This window comes from Ciconia boyciana, chromosome 6 (genome assembly GCF_034638445.1).
Source record: "Ciconia boyciana chromosome 6, ASM3463844v1, whole genome shotgun sequence".
NCBI classification, from domain to species: Eukaryota; Metazoa; Chordata; class Aves; order Ciconiiformes; family Ciconiidae; genus Ciconia; species Ciconia boyciana.
Genome location: NC_132939.1, coordinates 25913644 through 25938188, shown reverse-complemented (window position 1 = coordinate 25938188; position 24545 = coordinate 25913644). Strand labels below are relative to the sequence as shown.

Genomic DNA, 24545 nt, shown 5'->3' with positions numbered 1-24545 from the left:
CCCCGGTGCGCATCTCCGCGGGAACCGCTCCGCCACCGGCCCGGGGGGCGGCCGCTGCCCCTCGCCCGGCCGCGGGGTGCAGAGGGCTTTCGGGGGGGGATCCGGGGCTGCGGCGGCCGCCCCGGTCCTGCCCCCCTTCCCTCCCCCCTCAGCTTTGACCTGGGCCCTCGGCTCCTGCCCGGGCTCCTTCCCGCGGATAAAGGCGCCGGCGGGGAGGCAGGCGGGGTGTGCGCGGGCTCCCCCCGCACCCCGGCGGGGAGAGGTGCAGGGGGGCCGGGGGTGGGGGGTGCCGCTGCCCTGATCCCCGCGGGGGGCAACAGAGGAGTATAAAGGGGAGAAGCACGCGGGAGGGAGGCGCGAGTGGGGCAGCGGGGGAAGGGGGGACGGGACGCTGGCGGGCACCGGCGAGAAGCAGCGGCGAGCGGAGCCAGCGAAGGCGGGGAGGCGAGCTGGAGGGGAGCCGGGCGGCAGGGCCGGCCCCTTCCCGGGTGCTGCAGGGCCGGCTGCCCGGCGAGGCTCGGCCGCCGGCTCCCGGCGTGCTGCTGACGCCGCCCTGGCAATCGCCCTCTCTTTTCCACAATAGGGCCACCAGATCTGCCATTCAAGGGCTCCGGCACCCTCCCAGGGAGGGGAGGGAGCTCTCGCCAGGAGTTTGGCTAAGCCTCTGTTTGAACAGACACTCGGAGGTGCGGGATCTCCTCCGCGGAAACCTGCGGGATTTCCTCAGGGAGCAGGACGCGAAGGTAGGGCTCACGCTCCTTACCCCGGCTGCGCAGGAAGATTTATTCGCGGCTCTTTCCAAAGATGTTTTGCGCTTCTCTTGACTTGGACGGTAGATCTGGCTGGAGACTTTTATAGGATTCCTGACCCGAGCTGTTTATAACACTCATGTGTCAAAGGACCGGCAGCCTCCCTCCCCCTGTATTCCTGCCGCTCCCTCCTTGCAGGAAGATTTCTTTTCGCACTAGGGCTGTTTATTTTCGACTTGTCCGCTGCTGATTGGGATTAACTCCGCTTTAGCCCTCCACTTCTGCAGCGCACGCTTGTAACCCCAGCAGGACGTTACCAGCAACGAGAAGGGTGCCGAAAGAGAGACAAAGAGTCTTAAAACTTTTACTAGTCTTAATTGTTTTGAAAGCAACACAGTGCGAAGCAGACGAGAAAAATACTGATGGGGAGAGAGATTTGGAGATGCTTACTGAGTGCGTCTTTTCCTAAGGGTTTGGTGTAGGAGTCCTATTAACAATATATGCTGATGCCAGATAGCGCAAATGAGCTGTGTGTGTGTGTTATCTGGAGCTGCAGGCTGTTTATTTTGTGCTGCCTTTTGAGTATACGTTCAGTGTGGTTGCATGACTAACTGGCTGGAGTGATTCACTGGCTGCTTTATGGGTGACTGCTCAAAACAAGTTGTGAATCAAAAGAGATTTCTTTGGCTGTGGTTTCTAACCTCCCAAGTTAAATGCACTCAGGGTTTAAGGGGAGCTAATGTGCAGACTTCAATCCCTCAGATCTTGAAGATTTATTCCTTTTCCAAGCCCTTCGTTCAAAGCTGTGATGAGTTTCCCTTGTAAGAGGGAGGTGGTGTCTGGGAGGCTCAGAGCCAAGGTCTGCTGCTAAAGGACATCTCCAGCCACAGCCCTGTCCTAGTCACCCTAGTTCCCGGCTCTTTAGCCAGTTTCACTCCCGGGAGTCCTTAAGTCTTGTTCAGGGCGTTTGGGTAGCTGTAGCAACTCTCAGGTAAAAAGTGTGACGCATCCTGTGGCAGTAAGAGACTTTTCTTCCCATTTTGCAGTCGGAAAAACTGAGATTCAGAACCTGCGAGTGGCTTGTGCAAGGTCAAGCTGTCGCCACTCAGTGGCATCAGTGTGATCCTCCCAGGGCCGTGTCTCTGGCAGAAGGAGGCTCTCAGCGGGCTGGAGAAGGAGCCCACTGCCGGAGTTGGAAAACTCATGGAGTAGAGGTCCTGTGTTTGATTTTGGAGGGGACTGAACTTAGGTTTCCTGACGGCCAGGTCCTTATTCGGTGCAAGAAGCTGTAGCAACTGGTGTGTTCGCATATGCTCAGGTCTCTCAGTATATAAAATAGGCTCAACTTGTCAATCCACATGAACGGTCTCATCTTTAAAAAGCAACTCATCAGCGTGGGCAACCTGTATTGGCCAAAACAAGATATGGCTTGGGCACTGCTTTTCAGAAAATGCTGAGAAATCCCTGCCCCAAAAGTCATGTGTTTCTGAGGTATTACTCCTACACATTTGTAAAAAAAAATCCCATCTCAATTGGTAATCAGCTTGGATGGCATATGTCTAATATCTTCATGTAGATAAATTTTCAAAAAGGAAAAGAGAAATAGTTCTGGATTAGGAGAAGCCTGAGCAGTAACATAGCTAATATAGGACTCCTGTGACTTGAGAATCATTTACTAAGAGATGGATGGGAACATTTCACATGAATAAAGCATTAGAGTAATTTACCATAGTTACATGTCTCTCAGCTGCCTCAACTTGTAAATGAAAGTTCATAAGTAAAGGAGGAAAGCTGCTTATATATATTAAATAAATGACCTCCACTTTATTTTCTGTATAAGTTCAGATGAAGCAATGCTATTATACATACTGGTGATTCTGCTTGGCCATGTTTTCATTCATACTTGCACATCATCTTCATATTTTGACTGTCACATAAGTAGGCATGATGTGAAAGAGCAATTGTGATCACCATGATACTTCTAGGGACATTTTTTGATGAAGGAGGGATGGGTCAATGAGGAATAGAGGAGAGGGATGGAGGGAGGAAGGAACAGAGATGAATGAGAAGAGGCAGGGGAAGAAGAAGAGGAGATATCTTGGAGGGGTGATGAGCAGTGGCAGACTCACCACTATTACGGAAGGTGGTCTGCAACTGATTTTATGGACTATATAAGTATGAATCCACCAGCATCAAATTCTCTCTCCATTAAGAATAGCTGTGATTCAACATTTAGTAGCTGCTATCTTCAGGTCCCAGCAGGATTTAGCCATGACAAGCTGGTATGTCATGAGCTATGGTCTGTCCTTATCTGCACTGATTGAAGACCATTGCATCGCCTAACTCAACAGTTAAATACCAATTTAAATCTGATAATTTTTTTTCTTTTTTTTGTGAAGATGCGGTTTAAGGGTTTATCCCGATGCAGTTAATCTGCTTGCTGGAAACAGATGGTTGAATCAGTATAATTTCTAAATATATTCTTTATTAGCAAGAACTGCATTCATTAGCTGTCAGGCAAGTGGGTTTTTAGCTAGTGATGGAGCCTGAAAGGTAAGCTGGTTTAGTCACTGATAGACATGCTGTACGCTGAGGCTGGGTGAAAACTCTGTGGGGCTTATGAAGATAGCAACCGCCTTTATTCAATAAAAGTCTGAAAACACTATGAAACCAAAAAGAGGGAGTCAACAGAAAGTCAAGGCCCATCAGAGAAGTCCTATCAGTGGGAAGTAAGGAACCTGAGGAAGCGACAGAACAAACATTTTGGGCAGGCTTCTGTCTGGGGGAAATAAAAGAAACTTGTAATGTCTTGAAATGACTCCTATCTGATTGCTACTGTGTTTAGGGAGATAGTGCTTTCTGGGCAAACACTGCTGCATAAAACAAATACCTTGGGTCTCATCAGTTCCTCCCTGTAGTGAAAACGGCCTCCTTGGGACTTGGGATATTGGCTGACTGCTTCAGTCGGGAGCGGTAACACTGGTGTCAGGGTAGGATGCAGTTTTCAAAGAGGGAAATGGGGAACTATATTAATTCTTTTGATGCAAGAGGGATCAGATAACAAAGGTGCTTGCAGACATCTAACCTCTTCAGGAGCAGTGGAAAGTGAAAGGAATTCACACCAGAATCAAATCAAAACAAAACAAAGTTGTAAACTGCACAGGGAGAGAGGGCAATATCGGGAATTTTCCCAGAAAGGGCCAAAAACAATCAGAGAATGACTCTGTGCTGGGACAGTGCCCATAGAGATCTGAAGGCCCAGCTGCAAGACCCCAACTCTGCGAGGTGCTGGGGAACGTGTGTGACACAGGCAAGAAGATGTTTCACAAAACAGAGGAAACGGGAAAATGTTATTCAGCCTGAAACTTAATATGAGGCCTGAGCCACAGCAAGGTTTCTGAAAGAATAGAAAACCATCTCAGAAAGGAAACCAAAGGCTCACCAGGGTACCAGCCTGCTGGGCGTGGAGTTGGTCTCAGGCTGCTGGGTCTGCCAGGCAGGGCTTGGGTCCCCCGTAGGACTGGCCATTTCCAGTGTGCGTGCTCTGTAACACAAGCACAGGGAAGCCTGCAGCATCAGGTTTTTCCAGCCCCAGCAATGTCACTAGAGAAAGGACCCCACGGGAGGCTGACGCATGTCCGTTCCCACCGTATGGCCAGCTGGAAAGAGGAGCCAGACGGAGCCTTGCTCTGCAGCACTTGTTCACAGCAAAGAGCCTGAGGTCAAACGCTGGGGCAGGGGTACGCTCTGTAGCCTGGACTGCAGTGCTGGTCTCTGGTTTGGGAGGCTGCAAGACCTTCTGGAGCACTGTGTGGTTCTTTTCCAGCCTTCCCTGGGATGGTGCATGCCCAGACCTCATCCTGGAACAGAGTCAGGAGCACAGCTGTGGCAAGGACCCATACCTGAAAGCTGAGAAGCACTGTGTTATAGACATAACCTGGCTTATCAAGATTTGGTCTGAACCTTCGTAAGCAGATTGGAGCCAGATATCAGTCTGAGCTAGACAGGACACAGCCAAATGCTAGAAGGCAAGAGGAAGAAGAGACCCACCTAAATTGGCAGAGAACCTGCAGACATTTTGTGTTCCTCACGTCTCCAGATGCCAGTGAGGACTTCCAAGAAAAATAGCCGGTGGACCAATTGCTAGACACTTAGGCAGATTGTGCAGGAGGCCAGAAACACTCCATGAAGCTGTGGGATTTATGGCGGAGCTTAAATATTGCACTTCAGCCCTTGAACAGAAGTTGGAAAGCCGCTACTGGAAGCGAGGGAAGCTGGTTGCTTTATATAGGTATAAGGTCCTGTACTAGAGAGAGGAGTATTTCCATCCAGTTCATACCACTTCAAGCTATTAGAAAAAGGGACTTATGCAGGATAGAAAGCAATGGGGGATTGGCTACAACATCAAACATGAGTGCAGCAGCTCAGTTAAGTGTGGCTTGGATGGGGAGGGGAAATATCCACAGAGAGGGTTGTTATAAATACATGGCTAGTCAGGGCAGAGCCTCATAAAAATCTACTGAAAGGCCCAAACTCAACCCAGGAAACAGAGGGACCTGAAGCTGCACATGTAAAGCTGGGTGATACTGGTTTTAAGTCAGAGTTGAGGCTGTAGCAAGGCTTTGTGGTGCCCAGAGCTGGATATTAAGTTGGTGTTCAGAGAAGCCCACTCTCCCCTTGAAGCCTTTAATTAGTTTGCTTTTGGGAAGGGTACTTTTGTGGCTTGTTGTACTGGAAATCCCCTTTTCCTTGGCCTTGGTGGCAAAAAAATGGAGTTCTTGGTTGATTTGCCTCGTTTTGGCAGCAGTCCACTTCAGAAGGAGGGCTACGGGGGAAGCCAAGCAGCAAGAGAGGGGTTATTGCATGTGTGATTTATAGGCATCGTGGATGCTTGTTCAGGTACTGCAGTTGCTAATTGAAACTAGACAGAGAGGGAGATGATGGGCCAGTCCAAAATGGAGCCACCCCATGGGTACAAGGGAAGGCAGGGACTGGGAAAAGTGTCCTTGCTGGGGAGAAATGCCTGCGGGAGACTGAACCACCGGGATCCAGGAAAATGCCAGCATAGCTAAGGTGGGAGATGAAATAACACTCAGCCTGTACATCACTGTGGTTGGTACCTGGTCAGTGATCACCAGGGCTTTCAACGTGAGGTGTTTTCCTTTAAAGACACGGCTTGTGAAAAAAAGAGATTTGGGCAATCTGTTTGCGGTGCCTGCCTCCACAGGCCCCTGAGCTGTCTCTTTGAGCTTGTAGCCAGCTCCTGGACCTCATCTGTTGTCCTGGTTAGAAAAAAAGGCTAGCAAGAGCTTTGCTGTGTAATATGTTAATCAAAGAGTGCTTGTGCCTTACCATAAATAGATAATATCTGGGATGTGCCTTACTAGGTTCATTTTGGTTTCTACTGTGGATATCTGGTGGTAAAAATGGCTTTCGCGTTAGGACAAGTCCTCAGCATACTGTAGCATGGGTCTCCCACCACCTGTGTAAGGCAGCCCTCACTCGAGAGACCAACAGAGCAGGTATTGTACGGCCAGCCATCCAATCCCTCCGTTACAGCTGAGGATGTCCTGGCATATGGTAAACCCTTTAATAGGAACTGATAATATTTTATAAGCAGGCTGTCATGAGCTCTAGGCTGCCAATCTGAAATTCAACCCAGAGTGAGATGACCCGTTGAAAAGAGATGTAACACACACCCTGGGCAAACACTCAGCCAGGGGCGATGGGACAGCACTTCCCCGATGCGAGGGAAGGGAGCAGGGCACTGTCAGCCTCCTGGAGGCTCAGCTGCAGACTTGCCAGGATTACAAAAGCTCCACATGCTCCTTGTGAGAAGGGAAATCTACCTCGGTGGCCGGAGGAGAGCAGCTGGGCATTTTCAGAGCTGAAGCAGTTTCTGCTGAACACAGCTGGGGGTACCTGTGGGGTGGGGACAGCACTGACACGAGACTAAAGTCACCAAAGGCTAGTTCTGCCAACGTCTTGTTCAAATGCCTTTTTGGGAGCAGACACCTCCCCCAGCAGAACAGCAAGAAAAGATTGAGACTGCATCCTTTTTTTTCTCCTTTCTTTCACAGTCTGCACAAATGAAAATGCTCCTGCTTCATCCAGTAGATGTAGGTTTGCAAGAGCAGAGTTCAAGGAGCTAGAAGCATCCCTCAAAAAGGCTCCTGGTATCAAAACAAAGTGTGACTGAAAAAAAACCTCATTTGGCAGCTGTGTCTGCTTTGGAGTATAGACTCTCTTCAGAGTAGCAGGGCAAAAGCTCTCTGGTCATAGTGAGAAAGCTTGGAATTTAAAGATGAAATGTTGTATAGGAGATGGAGAAATAAAACAATGGGTGATGAGTATTCATGAGAGCTCATTATACCCGAAACACTCAAAAAGGAGGTTCTGAGGTTTCGTTATGATGTCAAAACCATTGGACATCTTGAGGTTGCAAAATCCTTAGTCAAGCCAAGAGAGAACTGGTTTTCAGGAAAAGGCAGAGAGAAGATGGAAAATTACTACAGGACATGTGATGCATTTCTTGCATGTGTTGTATTTCAAAAGTGGGTCCCGAAAGATGGGGAGAAGCCCTACTGAGCAGTGTCTCCTGGGGACCTTACTGCGATTCATTGCTGTTGATGTTGTTGGGCCTTTGCCTGAGATGGAATCTGCCAGACAATATTTGTTGGTAGCTATGGATTTCTTTAGAAAATGACCTGAAGCTTACCCAAAAAGGAACCAAGAAGCTGTGATTGCAACCAAGCTTCTAACAGATGAATTTTTCACCATATTTGGGGACCTAGACACGAAGAGCGTGTAACAAGGCAGAGGCTTTGAGGCCAAAGTATTTCAGTAGGTTTGTCAGATTCTAGTAAATGCAATAGAAGGTACCCAGCATCCTACAGATGGTGGAGAGGGGAAGCTTGGCTGGTGCTGGGAGGAGACATTGAGCCAACTGCATGACGCTTGGCCTAGAAGCCCCCATTTACACTGCCTGGTCTCCCAGTGCTGCTCCTCAAGGCCTTGGTATCTGCCTGCCCCATGTCAGCACCTGAGAGACATTAGTGTGTCTTGCATGGCACCAGAAACCTATGAGTGGGCAACTGAATCACCCCCCAGATACTTTACAAGAGAAAGACAAAAAGACCAGGACTAATCCCAGCCCTTTGTCTATTCTGTTGATTTTAATGACTTTCAGAGAAGTAGAAAGGGAAAGTGCAGTCTGACCCCAGTTCTCTTTTTCAGACATCAGCCAGAAAACATAGCACACTGCTTGCAAGAAGTTCGTAAATTTGGGCCATTTGGTATGCACTGGTCTGGCCTATCTGGACTCTGCAAAAATCAAGTGGAACGGCTTGGGTTTTTCTGGAGAAGAACAAATGCGAGTATTGCCTCAGGCAACATGCATGTTCTCTGATGTAGGCTCATGTGTAGAAACCTGGCTGATTCCACATCCCATGGAGATGGAGAGATTAGGAGCCCAAAGCAGATAAACCATGGTGTGTAGCAGTGACCACACACGTGCATTAACATGTAAGAGGCCAGTGGGTCCTGGCCCAGGAGAAGTTATGAGGGGAACTGAGTGGGCCCTGAAAGTGAAGAATACAGCTGTGGATGTTGAGTCTGACAGATATTAGTTCCCTACTGGGGAAAAATAGGGAATGGCCTGGTTTAGCCCAAAGATTTCATTAAAACCAAAAACTTTGCTGAGAACTCCTTCTCAGAGGGTCAAAAGGAAAGGGAGCAGCAGCTGAAAGCCTGCAGTGGCATCCCCATGGGAGCAGATCAGCCTGAACTGGCTTTATGAAAATGGCCCGATGGGAAAACACAATACGAGTGCGTAAATAGCTAAATTGGTTGCTCTGATACTCTTCCTCCCCATATGTCTGAGATGAAGCAGGTCCATGGGTCTGGGTTCTGCTGGCAGGAGGCTGAGCAGGGGCTGGTTTTGCAGGGGTGCCTGGTGGTGGTGAGTGAAGCAGTTCCCTTTTGCTCAGCCCCGAGCCAGAAGTACTGACACAGCAGTGTGAGCATGGCCAAGCCAATTAAACCAGCAGATGAAGGCACCAAAGATTGCTCGAAGCACACCCCATAGCAGGCTAGGTACACCGGGAGCAGGGGTAAGCAGGGGACTTGGCGGTGTGGCAGTGATAGCAGCGTAGCACTATGGTTGAGCCCAGCAGGGCTGTCCCTGCCCACTCCTCGCCCTGTCGTGTCCTGCACAAAGGGATGTTGCGCCAGGCCACCCCTTCCCCAGGCAGGCAGCTCTGCTCCAGAGCCCCCAGCTCTCCTGGCAGAGCTTTCTCCTGGGGGCAAGACCCATTAAATAAAGAGACGACACACTGGCTTCTGGACTGTCCGCGGCTGGTAATAATCTATAAAGTAGCATCTGAATGTCGCAGTCCATCTACTGACAGGAGATGGAGCACCAAAGTTTTCTTTTCTGTTTATGTCAGATCATGTTCTTGACAAAGTCACACACAGACACATCCCCCATCCCTCTCAGCTGGGAGTTATTTTACAAAAGAGTTACTTACAGGGGAAGGTTATTTAGTCCAGTATGTACTACAGTTTGAAGCAAATTGGACTGTATAGCAGTCGTGCTATCCCTGTTTATAAGCCTCAGCTTCATCAGCTGAAGGAGGTGTCAATGGGGAAGAACAAGTGTGATTTAAGCTGATTCGGGAAGCTGCATCTTTGCTTTGGAAAACAGAGGACATGAGCTGCAAATACTCAGAGAGTCTCTAATTCCAGGCAAGCCTCTCGGTACCGGCAGGTGCAGCACAGGGGCTCTCTGACCCCCTTCTTTGGGATGGAGAGCTTCCACAGTTTCCTCTAGCACTAAAACCTTGGCTCTAAAGCCCTGTCTTGTTGGAAGCTACAACCCTGTAACTGCTTGGAGCTCCATTATTTATGTCTGACTGTGTATTCTTCTCCTGAGAGCCTTATGAACAAAATGAATTGCAGCAGAAATCACACATTCCCGTACAGGCATGTTTGGCTCTCATGAAGTCTGCAAAATCATGACCCAAATATACAGTGAGATAGTAAATCTGAGAAGACAGCATGCAGGAAGCCTAGTCTGAGATTCAAAGGAAGGAGAAAGCAGCCCGCTGCAGTCCACAGCTTTCCTTGCAGATGCTCTGAGTCCAAGAGCTGGAGATGCTTTGGGAAGCGGAGGCCAACTGATGCCTAGTGGCCCCACTAATGCTGGGAGTACTCAGACATTGGAAACTGTTTATCTGTTCTTCCCAAATTTCATTCTTTCCAGACCCTTGCAGACAGGCTTATTTCTAAAGATTGGAGGAAGACGGAGCAAGTGAAAAGGGGTCTTGCTTACTCTCAGCTAGGAAACTCTGAAACAGTATGTACTTTTCAGACTGGTGCTTTTGACACATTTTGGTTCCAGACTATGTTTTATGATTGTGTATTTTATTCTCCTCTCTAGGCCGTCCTGCCTGCAGTTGCTCTTTCCACATGCTGTTAAGGCCTCCCATTGCTTCCCACCTTGCTAGAAAAGGCAACTTTTAAACACCAAAGCTCTGGTTGTGGCACTGGCGTGGGGATGGCGCCTTCTTTAGGCAGATCCCTTCTGAGCTGGGGGCTGTGTCAGCAGATGGATGCCCACGTGTAGATCAGAAATCTCCCAAAACAAGGGCTCCCCTAAGGGAGTATTTTGGGAGACAGCGGGCAGGAGGAATGAATGCCCCTTGCGTTACGTTTGCAAATTGTCTGTGAGCAAGGTATGACTTTTCAAGGTCTGTCTGGGACCCAGGATTGTTGTTGGGATGATGTTTGTGAGTAATCTTTGGTCAGCAGATTGTGCGTGTGTGTCAACCAGTGCAAGAAGTAGGCAGCAGAAAGTTGATCTGTGCTGGTGAGTGGAAGGTAGGTAGGCGGTGGACATATGAGATAAGAGCCTTTTCTGTTCCCTGGTTGGATGAGCATCACTGGCAGAAGTAGGTTTCTGGGGCAGATACTCTTTTTCACAAGTTCCTAAAGATGATTTCTGTAAATATTTGCTAATGTTTACTTGACATTTGCAATCACTCATGTCAACATGATCCCATCCTGGAATGTTAACTGGAAACAAACACAAAAGTGGGCATGAGCTCAGCTGATGTGGATACAGTTTTTAATTTAGGCTGATTTTCATGGTCATCATCTTTCACGTAACCATCCAGTTCTGCTGAGAATTAGTGGTGCTCCAGGAGCTTCACGGTTTCCAAGAGTCATGATTTTTTTGTCCTCTGTTAGGAAGTGTGTTACCAGAGTCACTGTTGTTTGTGTCTACTGTCTGACACCTCCTACCAAAATCCTGCCTCCAGTTGCTTCTACCTTAATCAAAACTTAACGATTTGGCCTATTAGCTCCCACAGCAGTTGTTTGCCTCTGGCTGTTTTTATAATACTGTTTTTTCTAAGGTTCATCTGAATCAATTAAGCTGTTTCCAAGAATGTAGCTAAAACTAAGCACATTTTTTGTTTTCTCCATGTCAGAAAAAACCAACAATGTCTTTTTTCAAAAGTTCTGGTGCACTGTGCTGTGGAGCAAGAACATCAGACTCACAGTGGAGCTGGGCTTTGGGTAGGAAATGAGCTTCATGCCTTTATTCTGAAAAGTTGCCTAAGAACAAGCCTTAAGGAGCTGTGGTTCTCACTCACTCAGTAGCAACAGCTTTGATTTTCACACCTAAATATCTACTGCAGATTTCCCATGTTCTGGGCATGTTTCCAACCAGGTCTGAACTCTCTCTTCTTGCAGTGGCCATTTACCCCAGTAGATGGTCCAGCCTTCCTTGGACCCAGACAAAGTAGGGGAGCACATTGTTTGATATAACTACAGACACAAGAAAAGCTGTATCTGGGGAAGCAGCAGAGGGCTGGGATAAGAAATCTGGATGTGGCAGAATAGTCTGAAGACTGGGGGAGCGTGTTGTGTGTCGGACTGAACAGGGGCTTAGGACTGGGTGGCAAAGATACAAAGGTATTGCATTATTCAGGGCATCTGAGAAGCATACTGAGGCCAACAGGACCTTCATCTCCAAGGTGCAAAAATATTAGACAATGCTAAGTACTTTTTAAAACTCAGGCTTAGGTATCTCAGAGCAGTTGTTCTGCGCTTGGTGGCTCTCTGTCTCAGTTTGCCATCTGTACAACAAGAGCAATAGTGGTGCTTCATCTCACTGGGCTCGTTGTGGCTCAGGCATCTCTGTGCGACCCTCCGATACGGCTCAGTGGATGCTGCAGGAAACCCAGAGGACACTGCTGAACAGGGTGTGGATGCCGTGCAGTAAGTAAGGATTGCCTTCACGCTGGATGTGTTCTGTTCACTGGCGGTAGGGATGCAGTATATATGACTTGAAGACCCTGGAAACAAGAAATATTTTAGAAAAGAAATAAGGGGAAAGGCACAAAAGCCATTTGCATGGTGCTCTCACTGCTCATCCTCCTGTGTCCCGTAGACATGTTTGGTCCCTGCATTGGGTGTAATCGTGGTGCCGAGCAGCCAGGGGCCAGCCCCAGCTGGCAGAGGTGGCTGTAGTCCATCAGCGCTGGTGGAGCCACACTGCTCTGGGCTCCATCTGCAGCTGCAACAGCGTGAGGGACAAATGTCCTCTCCAGTCCAGTCTGTCCCCAGAAAAATTTGGTCCCAGAGTGGCTTTATAAAGGGATTCAATGTTGCAGGTGATGGTGACAGATCTGAATCTTGGCCTGGTTCAGTCACCACCAAATGCAGTGGCCAGAACCCAGTAACTTCAGTGGTCAGGGTCGAGTGGCTGGAGAGCACACGCAGGATGGGCGGACGCTGTGGGAGTGTGGGTCACCGGGCATGGGCAGTCTATGGGGAGAAGCGAACCACAGAGGTGGAGAAGAAAGTAAAGGTCAAATTCTCTTGGCTCATGCAAACCTACTTCTTTCTTTTTTTCCCCTGGTGACAATTAAATGTGTTGCAAGGTGAAGTAGTCCTCAAGAGAAATGAAGTCCCCCTTCTCAGGCCTCGAAGTGCGTAGCGCCCTGAATTACTTGACAAGCGCAGTTTACCCTTTGAGCAATTCATGACTCCCCTTTCGCAAGTAAGATCACACTTCTGTGGATGCTTTCCTTGTTCAGTACTACCTAATGGATTTTTTTTCTTAATAACTGTCATTTACTCTGCATCTTGCTATTCTCAACTCAAAATGAAAAACGTAAGTTGCTGGCTGTGAATACTATTCATTATTCATTTAGCAGAGGAATCTCAGCCACATTCATCCCATTTCCTCTTAGTGCCTCATTATCAATAAACCTTTGCCTTGCTGCTTCTGTAAATAATTTTCATCCCTTTCCGTTGTGAACCATGTGCTTGGGCTTTTGCACAAATGTCTCATGAGAGTAATTGGCCAAGTCATGTAGTATCGTTTTTACTCCTTGATAAGCTGGCAAAACTTCTTTAGGAGGAGATTATTGAACTGCACATATATATATTTTTTGGATGAAGAAAGCACTGCACTTAAACCGTGAAGCAAGCAGGGTTTCCCAGTATTTTCCTGAGCATGGCAGCTTGCATCAGCGGTTGGTATAATTCAAAAGACTTAGATTACCCTGGCTTCCATGGGGAACGTGCACCTTCTCTCTGCTGTGATAGGAAGGACGTGGAGCTAACCTTCCAGAGATAAAAGTGCACTAAGCTGGGTGTTAGATTTCGAGGCCAAGGAGAAATGGGGGAGAGTTTCAAACATCCTTTCCCTCCGCCCCATGGCCCCAACACAAAGAAATGCAAGGTGTGAGAATGTAGCACCCATGACTGATGGTGGGCTCCCATCGGAGGCTGGAGTGCTGCTGATGGTTCCCCACCTTGGTGGCTGCTCTTCATGGCAAATGCCAGCAGTGGACGTAGATCTGGAGCCATGCCAGGGCAAGGGAGGACTGGCTGTTGCAGAGGCTGGAGGGATCCTACCGAGGCCAAGAGTTTATTAAACTTCAGTTTAACTGGAGCTGAAATATGTTCCTCTAACGCAGGGCAGCAGAGGTTAATGGAGTCCTTTTTGCAGACTTTTTATGACACTCTTTGGGGATACATATAAGAAGACTGGGGCATTCTGAGTAATTTAAATAAATATTTGTTTAGACTGTGTAAGGGGCAATTGGAATTTCCAGGCAGGTCAGTCTTAGATGGATTTTTATTTCTTTGCCTTTTCTCCCCAGCTATAGCATAGACATGCTGCAGTTCACAGCCAGGCCACACAGCGCAGCTATGCCCCCCCAATACCCCAAAACAGCTTTCTGGTCAGTGAGACCTTGAGGCCGCCATGCACCCCCTGTACTGCATGGGGGGCTCATGAGGACCAAGGACAACAGCCCCTGGCTAGCTGGGGTGGCCAGTACCCTCAGACCCTGTCAGGACTCCAGGCTTCCCCCTCTCCCTGGGCACCAGCATCTCCTCAGCCGGAAAACCTCGTGGGACTGCAGCACCATCCCCATCTCCTGACTCCATGGCAAGGAGATTTTTTGCAGCGGGTGACCTGAGCAATGGAGTGAGGAGAGGTGTAGAGGTTGGGGGAAACAATGTGCCCCTGTCAAGTTTGCTGTTAGTTATTTTGTTTTTGCTCTTGGTTGGCAAGTTCCCAGTTTGGTTGGGCTGCTTTTTGCTTCAGTTTGTGATTTTGCTGCCCTCTTTCTCTCTGCCAGTAAAAGCTGATGCCAGCCTGTTGCCCAGCCCCAGTGACTGGGAATTGGTGGATTTGGTAGCCAGAAACCTAATTTATTTCAGGAATACTTCTAAAAGCCTAGTGCTCGTAGGAACATTAGCAATTCCCAGACCTGGCCAGCCTTGAGTTTTGCAATGTGCAGTCAGGATGGATTATTTTTAGCTGGGCTTCCAAGAACTAGCAGGTTTGTGGAAGGTTGAATGTTTTTCTTCCCTCGTCTGGGCCTTTCTTTACCAATCAGCTGTATAAAAGTGAAGAACAGCAGAACTATTTTCTTAAAGAACCTGGCCCAAACTTTGGCCCAATGTTTAAACTCAACCCTTTCAGTGGTTCAGTGAGGTTCAGCCAACTTTGGGTGTTTTCTGTTTTTACTGCATCTTTCCCATCACTACTGCTTTCCAATTTCCAAGCGAAAATGGTAGCACCCAAATCCCCTTGAAATGTGCTGTACTTGGGTAGCAATGGGGCTGCCGCAGCATGTCATCCAGAGTCGGTGTCCCCAGCTCTTCTCCATGGGGGCACCTGGGTGCCCAAATCGAGAAGCACGAGAAGCAGCACAGGAGCTGTGCTGGGCAGATTTGTTGGGGCTTGTCTGACTGCCCGTCTGAAGTACATAACACTTTGCTTCAAGTGTAAGGGTAGTCCAGGGACACATGCTGCAGCGCTTTGCTGGATTAGGGCTGTGGGCTGGCTGCTTCAGCTAGGCAGAGCCCGCTCAGACGCCTCTCCGTCCGGTGCCTGCAAGCCTTTTGAAGTTCGTCTGTCACTAATTTGAAACAGGACTCCATAATGCAGAGGCAGCTGAGCTCTTGCTCAGCTCGTGACAAAATGGCTCTACTCTCCCTCCTCCTGCCCCTCTGCTCTGCCAGTTATTTCAGATTGCAGCTCCAGCCATGTTACCCGCAGCACAAAACAGGCAACTGGAAGTCACCTCTGGGAGGCAGCTGAACTTCAGCAATGCATTGCTACCTCTGCTGTGAAGAGGTTGCTTTTGCAAAGCAGATAGACAGAAGAATGCAGAGAGAGACAGACTGATGGACAGACCGACCGACCGATGGCGTGAACACTGTCCAGGCAGGCACAGACACATAGGATGGGGTGAATCACTCTCCAACCTGGCAGTAGGGAATTAAACTGTGCCGTAGCCAGACATTAGAGCAAGGCTCAACTCCCTTCAGGCAGTTTTGCCTCACCAGCACTCCCCACCAGCTGGAAGGAGCATCCCCCACTCTCCTCAGACTCAATGGCTGATTTATATCTGCTATCATACGTGACGGCTGATGGTGCCTCACTTGATGTGTGCTTAACACGGAAGGCAACATGTGTTGAGACCGTGGAAGGTTGCACCAGTGCCTCGTGCCTCCTTCTTGCCCCGACAGAGCAGATGCCCTGCTCACCCAATGCCCAGCCTTGGACGGAAATTGTAGGGGAAATGGGGCGTGTTGTGGGGAAGAGGGAGCGCTGACTGGTTGCGGGGGAAAGCTCCGGAGGAGATGACAACTTGCAGTGAAAAGTCCCCTTTTGTCTTGCAGTGCTCAGGCAAGGGATCTTTTCAGATCCTTGCGGTGGCTAAAGGGCATGGGTGAGGTTAAGATGAATACATAAATCTGCATCCGATGGGGAGGCTTATGCTCTTCCTTTCAGAGTGAGAGCTTAGCCCTAAGCCCTGCATCACCCTCATCTGCCACTCACATCTGAACAACCCTCAGTGTTTCCACTGCCACTGCCTGCCATCAGCCTCAGAGCTCCCCAGCACTTACCTTTCCCTGCTGCAGGTACAGGGCCTGACTTTATAAGGCCTCGGGGTAGGGAAGGGGTTGAATCCTGCCTACCTTAAACACTATCCTTATGTAACTCTGCTGGACATAATTTCCGAACAGGGGAGGAGCAACCTTGCTGTATCTAGATTTTCTAAAGGAAACACAATCCTGAGAGAACTGGATGATCCTAAAATAAGGCAGACAGGCAGATGGGGCAGATGCTGCACCAGATGCTGACAGCCAGTTAGTGACACTCAGCTCAGACGGGAGTGGGACAGAGGCCCCATGTTGAGTCATCAGGGCATGCAAAACCCTAAGCTGCCTATAGTGCTTGTCTGCGGAGAATGAAAGTCTTCAGCAAACAGCTGCCTATTCTGCCTTTCATTTACCCAGGGTTCTGTGGACCCTTTTGGACTTAACTCTCAATAAACAGCTACTGACCTGCGTGTAGGTATGAGTCTACGACCGAGATGATCCCATTCAATACTTTGCTCTGTATTAGTGATGCTGGTTTGGGGTTTTTTTTTATGAGCTCCCACATTTTGTCTTATTCAGCATTGAGACAGGTCTTCAGAGCAGTTAGATGCTCACATCTGGCTCTGAGGCACTTGAGAAAATCCAGGACCCTCAGGTGACCATGGCCATGGCAAGGCAATGCCGAATTGCTTTGGAAGGAGTAGACTACTTACCCAAAAGGTATCAAATTCAGAGCTAAAGGGAAACGGAAAGCCCTTTCAAGCCCCCTTCTGATCCTTGCCGACCTTGTCCATCTTCCTTGGTAGACAAGCACTGGTGATACATCAGTTCAGAGGTACTAGGTGGCTTTTGGCTCACATGCACTGTTTCAGGCAGAGACACAAGTAGGACATAGCAGAAACCCACAATTATTTCCCAGCCGTTGGTGACATGCCTACAGTGGGAAATAAAAGAGACATTTTAAAATGCAGTAGCTGACCCATCTTGACTGTCATACTTTCAAGCAGGACTTTGCACGTAGCCTGGTGTGCTGAAAACCTGTAGCTGACCACCCTCAGCCCTAAGCCTGGGGCTGCCTCCGTGGGATCTACTGAGGGTCTGGCTGCCACTGAGCTGCACAGAGGTGACTGTCACCTCCCTCCACTGTCACTTAAAAAGCCATCTTGTGGCTGATCCTGGCACGGCAGAGCACATCCCCAAAGCACTGAAGACCTTCAGGTGTCAGAGAGGAGAGAGCAGAGAGGAGGTCACTAAGAAATTCATGGGTTCCTCAGAGAAAGCCAAGATCCCCAGCCTCAGAATATTTGGCATAAACAATAATCTTTCACATTCAGTAGTGAGGAAGCCAACAGAGCAGTTTAATTTTCTCCCCATGGAGGCAATGACAGTACATTTTCTTGCTCTTTCTCTTCTCCTATATCACATTCTGGGAGCCAGAAAGCGAGCTGCAATTACAGCAGGTTGCTAGAAGCATTTTTGTGCCTTTGAAATTTGCTAGTCAGCTCTTTCCTGCTGTTCAAATGAACGTGCCACATGAAGAAGGACTTGGGGCATAAACTGTGCCTTTTTGCTCTAGCCACAGCTTCTATGTGGAGTTTTCAGAATTGATTTGTTTATATAAAAGCCAGCTTTGTTAGTGTCCTTTAAATAACATGAAAGAGGAGCAAGCAGCGCGTGTTGCATTTGTACAGATGGTGCTGAGCTCTCCCCAAGTAGCCACAGGGTGTGTGAATTCAGCTAATCAGACAATAAAGCAGTACGTGCCCTCGAAAGCAGATGTTTGTGTGGGGAAAAAAAGCTAGTGCAGAAAAAAATCTAGAGGAACAGCAACTCCCACAAACAAATAACACACACGCGGACACACGCGCACACGTTCCCCAGGCTTGCTGTGACGTAGCTTCTCAGCAGCACTGGAGTTAGTGTTTATCAAGCTGTCTGTCCCTTAACCCACACAGTGATTTACTTGAGGGGAACGTAACCAGCCAGGCACAAGAGGGTCTAAGTGCAGCCAAGGCTGAGGTGGTTTTGACTCCCAGGAAAGCATCTCCGAGGCATGCAGAGTGGAGACAGTGCCGGTGACTTATGTTATACACTGGCTGCAGGGCCACCAAAAGCCTGTGGACCCACTGGTGCTGTGTGGCACCTTTGGCATTGTCCCCAGACTGCCTTTCAGGAACAGAAGGAGTTTTTGAGATTTTTCTGCTCCAGGCCTTAGCGTTGCTCCTGCTGTATGCTCTGCTCAGAAAAATAAGTGTCGTCTTGAACAGAGGGGCTCTAGGTGTGGTCAGGAGGAGCGCAGTAGAAAGAAACACTCCTCTCTGCCTTTCATCTTTCTATGAATAAGCTTTTCTGTAGGAATTTGCTCTGTCTGTAATTAGCTCCCCAAGGTGGCCAGGTATTTCACAGCTATTTTTCGTCTGCGGATTTCATTATGTCCCTCCTTTTCTGTAGAGCCTCAGGAGGCTGTAGGCAGCCAGCAGCTTTGGTCAGGCTCAGCAGAGGTGGATGGTGTCCATGCAGATGAGCACATTCATGCAGCGGTCTCCTCAGCACAGCGGGAAGTCGGTGCGTGCCATGCTGTGAGCAGAGGAGCTGCCTGGAGCATATTCCAACTTTCCTTCAGGTTCTGCAGGATGAACCAAATGATCTCGCTGGCTGGATAAATGGACAGACGTGCTTTCGTACAGGAACCAGCCCTGCTTTATGCAAACTCAAGGGAACCGCTGGTAGGCTGGACACAAGGAGATGTGTTCGTCGTCATCCAGATTTCAAATGGAGGTGCTCCAACCAGTTTCCGCCTAGCAGCAAGGGTAACTGCAGCTTCCAGAACGATGCCAATGGCTTGTGTCTTGACTTCTACCACCTGCAATTGAGGTGAATGCCCAGTTTTACACTTCAGTTGGGCCCAAGAGTGAAAGTATGATTAAGTATCTGATCATTGCTAATAAAAACAGTGATGCCAGATACAGTCACAGAATTCTGGGTCTTCTCTCAATCTTTAAATTCTTCTATACGACTGCAGACTTGCAAGAGAGCTCACTCCCTGAACGGGAATAAACCTAAAGATTTGGGCCTTTGTACGTCTAAAATTCAGCTGCTCCGTTTTATCCTATATAACCCAAAATGTGGATATTTTTTAAATGATAGCCCTGTGCTGACTTACAGGCTGCAATCACAGGATCTACGTGAAGGAGTCCATCACAAAGGAGTCACGGCTTGTCATGTATGTGCTGTGCAAAGGAGACCCATCATTTCAAGCTGAGCCCAAAGTTGTGTATTTGAAACCTCCCACTCTCCCTTGCCATGTGGATGCACCGAGCTGACATCGCACTAAATTAAATTTCATGGTTAAGATTCTACATAGAGAAGATTTTACTTCATCAGCTTCCCAAAATAACACACTTCAGAAAAAACACAGATATGAGTTGTGAATCCAAAGGTTGTGACGGTGTGGTTAAAATGCCCGTTCCCTCTAGCAAGGGTGTCGGTAGAGCAATGTGCTGCCTAGACATCTCGGGGGCTCACAGCATGGCCACGCATGCAGCATGGTCTGTGTTTTCTGCACCCCATTCTTCCTCTGTGGGTTTCCCAGGACAGACACGGTGAGATCGGAAAGGCATTTCCCCTCCAGGTGAACTGGGGATGCAGGCAGCTCTCCTGCCCCAAAAGGAGCAGCATGATGATGGGGGCCCACGTGCCCAGCTGTCCCAGGCTGTCCCAGCACATTGGCAACTGATACAGGGTGACTCAGGGAAGGCCTCGGAAGCGCCGATGGTCTAGCAGGCAGCCAAGGCACTGGGAGAGCAGGGTATCAGCGTGGGAAGCCAGAAAATGGCTGTGAGGGCAAGGACGGAGTCGTAAGCAGTGAAGGAGGCACCAAGCGGTCCTGTTGGGCTTGTAAGGGTGCAATGATACTCACATTACCTCCTTGTCATGGAGATCTTCACAATATGTAACTCAAGGTCTCTCTAGGTTTGATTAGAAACAGAAACCCCAAACTTTGCACTGAAACTTTGAGGCCATCTCCAGTTACAGGAAGTCGGGGCATATCCATATGCAGATGTATGCAATTTGTTTCACTTCGGCAGTTAGCATGATGTTTTGAGGTCAGGGAGCCTGTTCCTAGGGAAGGAGAGTTACTCCCGTGGATGCTCAGCCGAGGGTGGATGCACGCCATCCCCCCCCCTGTGCTGCCGTCTGTGCTCTCTGCCTCCTGTCCTCCATCCCACTCTCGCTGCCTTTCTCATGGAGACAGCTCATCCCTGCCAGTGCCTGCAGGGGCTGGAGGTGAAGGAGTTCGTGTCTGCTGCAGCACAGGAACATGAGAGCAGCATGGCCAAGCTGGCAAGGAGGGCTCTGGGCTGGTGGCAGGCAGGCATGGGGATACCTGCCACGTGTGCAGCGGGGACAGTCCCTTGCTTCTTGAGGCTGATGGCTTGCGGCAGAGATAACTATCGCTGCTGAAAGCCCTGGGCCCAGCTCCCAGCTGCAGTTTGAGCTATGCAGTTACATCAGAAATTACATCAGACCCAGAGCTTGTCTCTGTGTGTGTGTGTGTGTTTGTGCAGACCCTTCCCCAGCTAGCTGAGCCACTCGCGCAGATAAGAAGTGGCAGAGGTGTTCCCAAGGAAAGGCCTCAGGTCTTGTGTTTTCTGCTGCTGGAGTCACAGGGGACCTGGGAGTTAGGAGGCAGCCAGCACAAAGGCACGGGGGAAAATGTACTGAGCTTCCTAATATCATAAACAATAAAAAAAGAAAGAAAGGAGGAAAAATTTCCTGGAATACTTCTATTTATTTAGTACTCCATCTCTACTGACTCTCATAGGTGGTAGTCAGTTGCTGCAGACTTTCTGGGACTGTTTTATTATCATTAGGTTTGAAAATAATAAATATCATGGCCATAGCATACAATTTACCCAGGCTGTGGGGCAGGGCACTGTCCAAGCACATTTTGGACGGGCCTATCCACCTGCGTCCCCAAGGAGCAGGGGAGCAGCTCAGCCCGTCAGAGAGTGCAGGTGCAAAGAGGAGGCAGGGTGGCAGCCACTGGCCTGGACACTGGCCCCGGCACCCAGGGCGTATAAATCTTGACAAAATGTTCCTAAGGATCAAAGAGAAGAGAGTTGAGATCGACAACATCAGGCTTTGCTGAGCTTTACAAGGAGCTCCTCAAATGCCTGAGGGAACAGTATTAGAGAAAGCAATAAATCTGAAAATACAGTAGGGTGGTAGTGGCAGATAGCTCCTCTGTCTCCAGTGCCTTCATACCAGTCCTGCCCTCGACTCGTCTGTACTAACTGGGCGATTCTTTTCTCATCCTCCCAAGCTTAAACCTGGGCCTTCCTTGCCCTTGTGCCTGAGGGTGACAGCTACATTTCATCCTCCTGTTTTCATCCCAGTCACCTCAATGCAGTCTTTCAGCTGTGAGAGTGAGAAAAGGGCGAGGATACATATACCCTCTCACAAGCCTGCTTGCGGGCTTTTGGCTGTGAAGCCGTGACAGAGCTGTTCACAGAAGGGCTAAACTGTAAATATACAGTGAATTAGGTGGTAGGATGTTGTAACGAGGGATTAATGCTGCAAAAAATGGGAATTTCCAAAGACATGGGCTAAGATGCCTGAGCTGGCATTAATGACCCTGGATATGACACTGCTGAGGGAAATCTCCTTGTGGGGACATCACTAGATGGTGGAGCTGTTTCCCAGAAAGACTGATCCAGGACTGAGAACATTTAAAAATCAGCTAATGTCAAATTTTAAAAGAAGATTAGCCAGTTGGCATGATCTTGGCTTGGTAAGGAGAGTACAGATAGGAAGTACTGGTGCACCCTTTCCTTCCTGGACCTTTAGGAGCTGAGCGTAGCAGCTCAAGGTTAAACCCTGCAGTAGGACTACCATGTTTTTTGTCCAAAGATCCCAAGCCAAAACGTGGGCAGGTGTGACACTGGGCTGTGCAGCCCATGCCGGGTGGGCCAGCCACTCACACAAATCCCTCTTTTTCTGGTCTGGGGACAGCCTGCTGCACATAGAGGCGGCAGCAGGCAAGGGAGAGCCGTGGCCACTGGTCACCAGAGGCACTACGTGCCACTGGGTCCCCAACAGGGTCCTGCTGGCATGGCAGTGGTCTTGCTAATGAAGGGGACATCACCGTTGCTGCAGGCAGGAGGTGGGCAGGAGAGGACGCCCCATCACAGCACCCTTTGCCTGTGCCTGAGGGCACGTACACCTGGTTTCACTCGTAGCTGCTAAGCCTTAGAGAGGAACCAGCTCACTGCGGTGGTTGAAACATCCACCTCCTGCTTCGCCATACTGCTCTTGTATGTCATGGGCCATTAATTATTAATCGCTCAGGGCAGCCAGGCAGGAACAGCCTCCCAGGCTGCTATCAGACTCCTCTCATTTCTCTCTGCCCTGCACACAGGCTGGGGCGTTTCCATTGGTGTCTCACACCAGCCTTTTCTGTGGCACTGAGCGCCGTTCATAGCCTCTTTGCCGAAAGGAGTGCAAGTCCTCACAGAAGGCTGTGGGGTGACTGTGGGGTGTCAGTCAGGAACACCTCTGCTGACACACCACCGTTGCCTGGGGATGCACGAGCAGAAAACAGATCCTACCGAGTGCCACATGTGGCTGCTCTGTGCCACTCGTTTTCTACCATGTGTTATTCAGTAGGGGAGCACAGATGGGCTGGTGACCCATCCACTGGGTTTGGGTCCCTCTGTCCTCAGAGAAGACCTCTCCTGTGGCCAGGATCAAGGAATGTAGTGCTCTTTGGCGTTCAGTCCCACTGTGGGAAGTGGGAAGGTGAAGGAGGGTCTTGCTGGGATGTGTGCACGTGAGCGTGCTGGGCTTGTGGAAGGGGACTGGGAGGAGCTGACAGAGCTTGCCCCAACCTCCCCTTCCCCGGCTGTGCTGGCATCCGTGGGCTGCGATCAGCCCCCCTGGCATAACAGCCACCTCCTCCGTTGAATACAGCCTGGCCAGGCACCCATGTCGCCCCTGAGCTGAGCTCCAGCACCCTCTGAGGCCAAGGCTGGCAGCCCTCTGCCTCGCCTCCCTCCTCTGCCTCTGCTCGGCAAGGGGTCAGCCTCTCTGCCTGTGTTCGGGGACTGCTGCCCAACTGCCATGGCCAGCTTAATTGGTTGAACCAATTAATTGGTCAAAAGATTTACATCTGTTTCCTTCTCTCTCTCTCCCCCCCCCTCCCCACGTTGCTCAAACCTGCCCTTCTCTCTCTTCCCCACCCTCCCACTCAAATAGGTAAGGAGAGCAGTTTGGGAGAGGCCGACTTGCAGCCAAACTCCGACCCTTCGGGAATGGACAGCAGCTACCTCAGCGTGAAAGAGGCCGGGGTGAAAGTGCCCCAGGACAGGGCCAGCACAGACCTCCCCAGCCCCATGGACAAGGCCGACTCAGAGAGCAACAAAGGCAAAAAGCGGAGGAACCGCACCACCTTCACTAGTTACCAGCTGGAGGAGCTGGAGAAGGTCTTCCAGAAGACCCACTACCCAGACGTCTATGCCAGGGAGCAGCTAGCCATGAGGACAGACCTCACTGAGGCTCGTGTACAGGTAACGGGAGATGCCCTGGGGCTGGGCGAGGGGTGGGCGAGCTGCAAACAAGCCCCTGCTCTCTGGGGAATGAAAACGAGCCCTGCAAATTTGTTGTCCCTTGCTGTGCCTGAGGTCACCTGCAGCCCCACCACAGCCTGCAGCCAGCTGAGCCCTACCCAGAGCCCGTGCCGGAGGCTGGCACACCTCTCCAGTATGCTGAGGCACAGGGACAGGATGGGGAGGTATGTCCATGCCTGACACTAGTGTCAGCTCCTTTATTTGGGCTGGTGTCCTGACCTGCAGTGTTCACACTGAGGTCTCTTGTCCTTGAGCTAGCAGGGCAGCAGGCAGGTAAGCCTCACTGACACCCTAAACAAAGCTATTACAAAAACTACTTTATTCAGGAGACTCGGCAGGGCACACAGGTTCATTAGTCTGAGTGGGAGCAAGCTTTCGCACAGTATGGGCTCTTTCTGGCAAGATGGGGATACGGAGGTGACCAGGACGTGCAGTACCAGAGAGCATGAGGTGATACAGGAGAGGCAGCTCTTGCTGCCTGCGTGGCTAAGCAGGCACTGAGACTGCATGAAGCCTGGTGATCTGGAGCAAAAAAGTGCTCCCACCATCTTGAGAGTAGCAGAAGAGTCAAACAGACGGGCTGCAGTCTCACCGCCTCCACCCACACAGGTGCCAGCTCCCATGAACTAGCTCCCCTGAAGTAACCTGGGGGTCCAGCAGAGCCAAACTCCACACTGAAGGAGTGAATGATTATCTGAATGCTGCTCTTTCCTCCGAGTCAAGGTTAAACTGAAGGCCTGGCAGAGCTCAG

At 49.8% G+C, this 24545-nt stretch overlaps 1 protein-coding gene across 4 annotated transcripts in view; it reads left to right on the top strand.

Moving 5' to 3' along the window:
- ALX4 (ALX homeobox 4) overlaps positions 1-24545 on the top strand; it is a 44133-nt gene that overhangs the window by 4842 nt on the left and 14746 nt on the right. The window contains exons 1-3 of one of the 4 annotated variants that reach the window (XM_072863904.1): positions 408-743; positions 18790-19040; positions 23424-23734. In XM_072863904.1, coding sequence (XP_072720005.1) covers positions 23480-23734 — 255 coding nt within the window. In that variant the 5' untranslated portion in view covers positions 408-743; positions 18790-19040; positions 23424-23479. Of the gene's footprint in view, positions 1-407; positions 744-10084; positions 10105-18789; positions 19041-23423; positions 23735-24545 lie in introns of those variants that run through there. The other 3 variants (XM_072863903.1, XM_072863905.1, XM_072863902.1) reach the window with 3 other exon arrangements.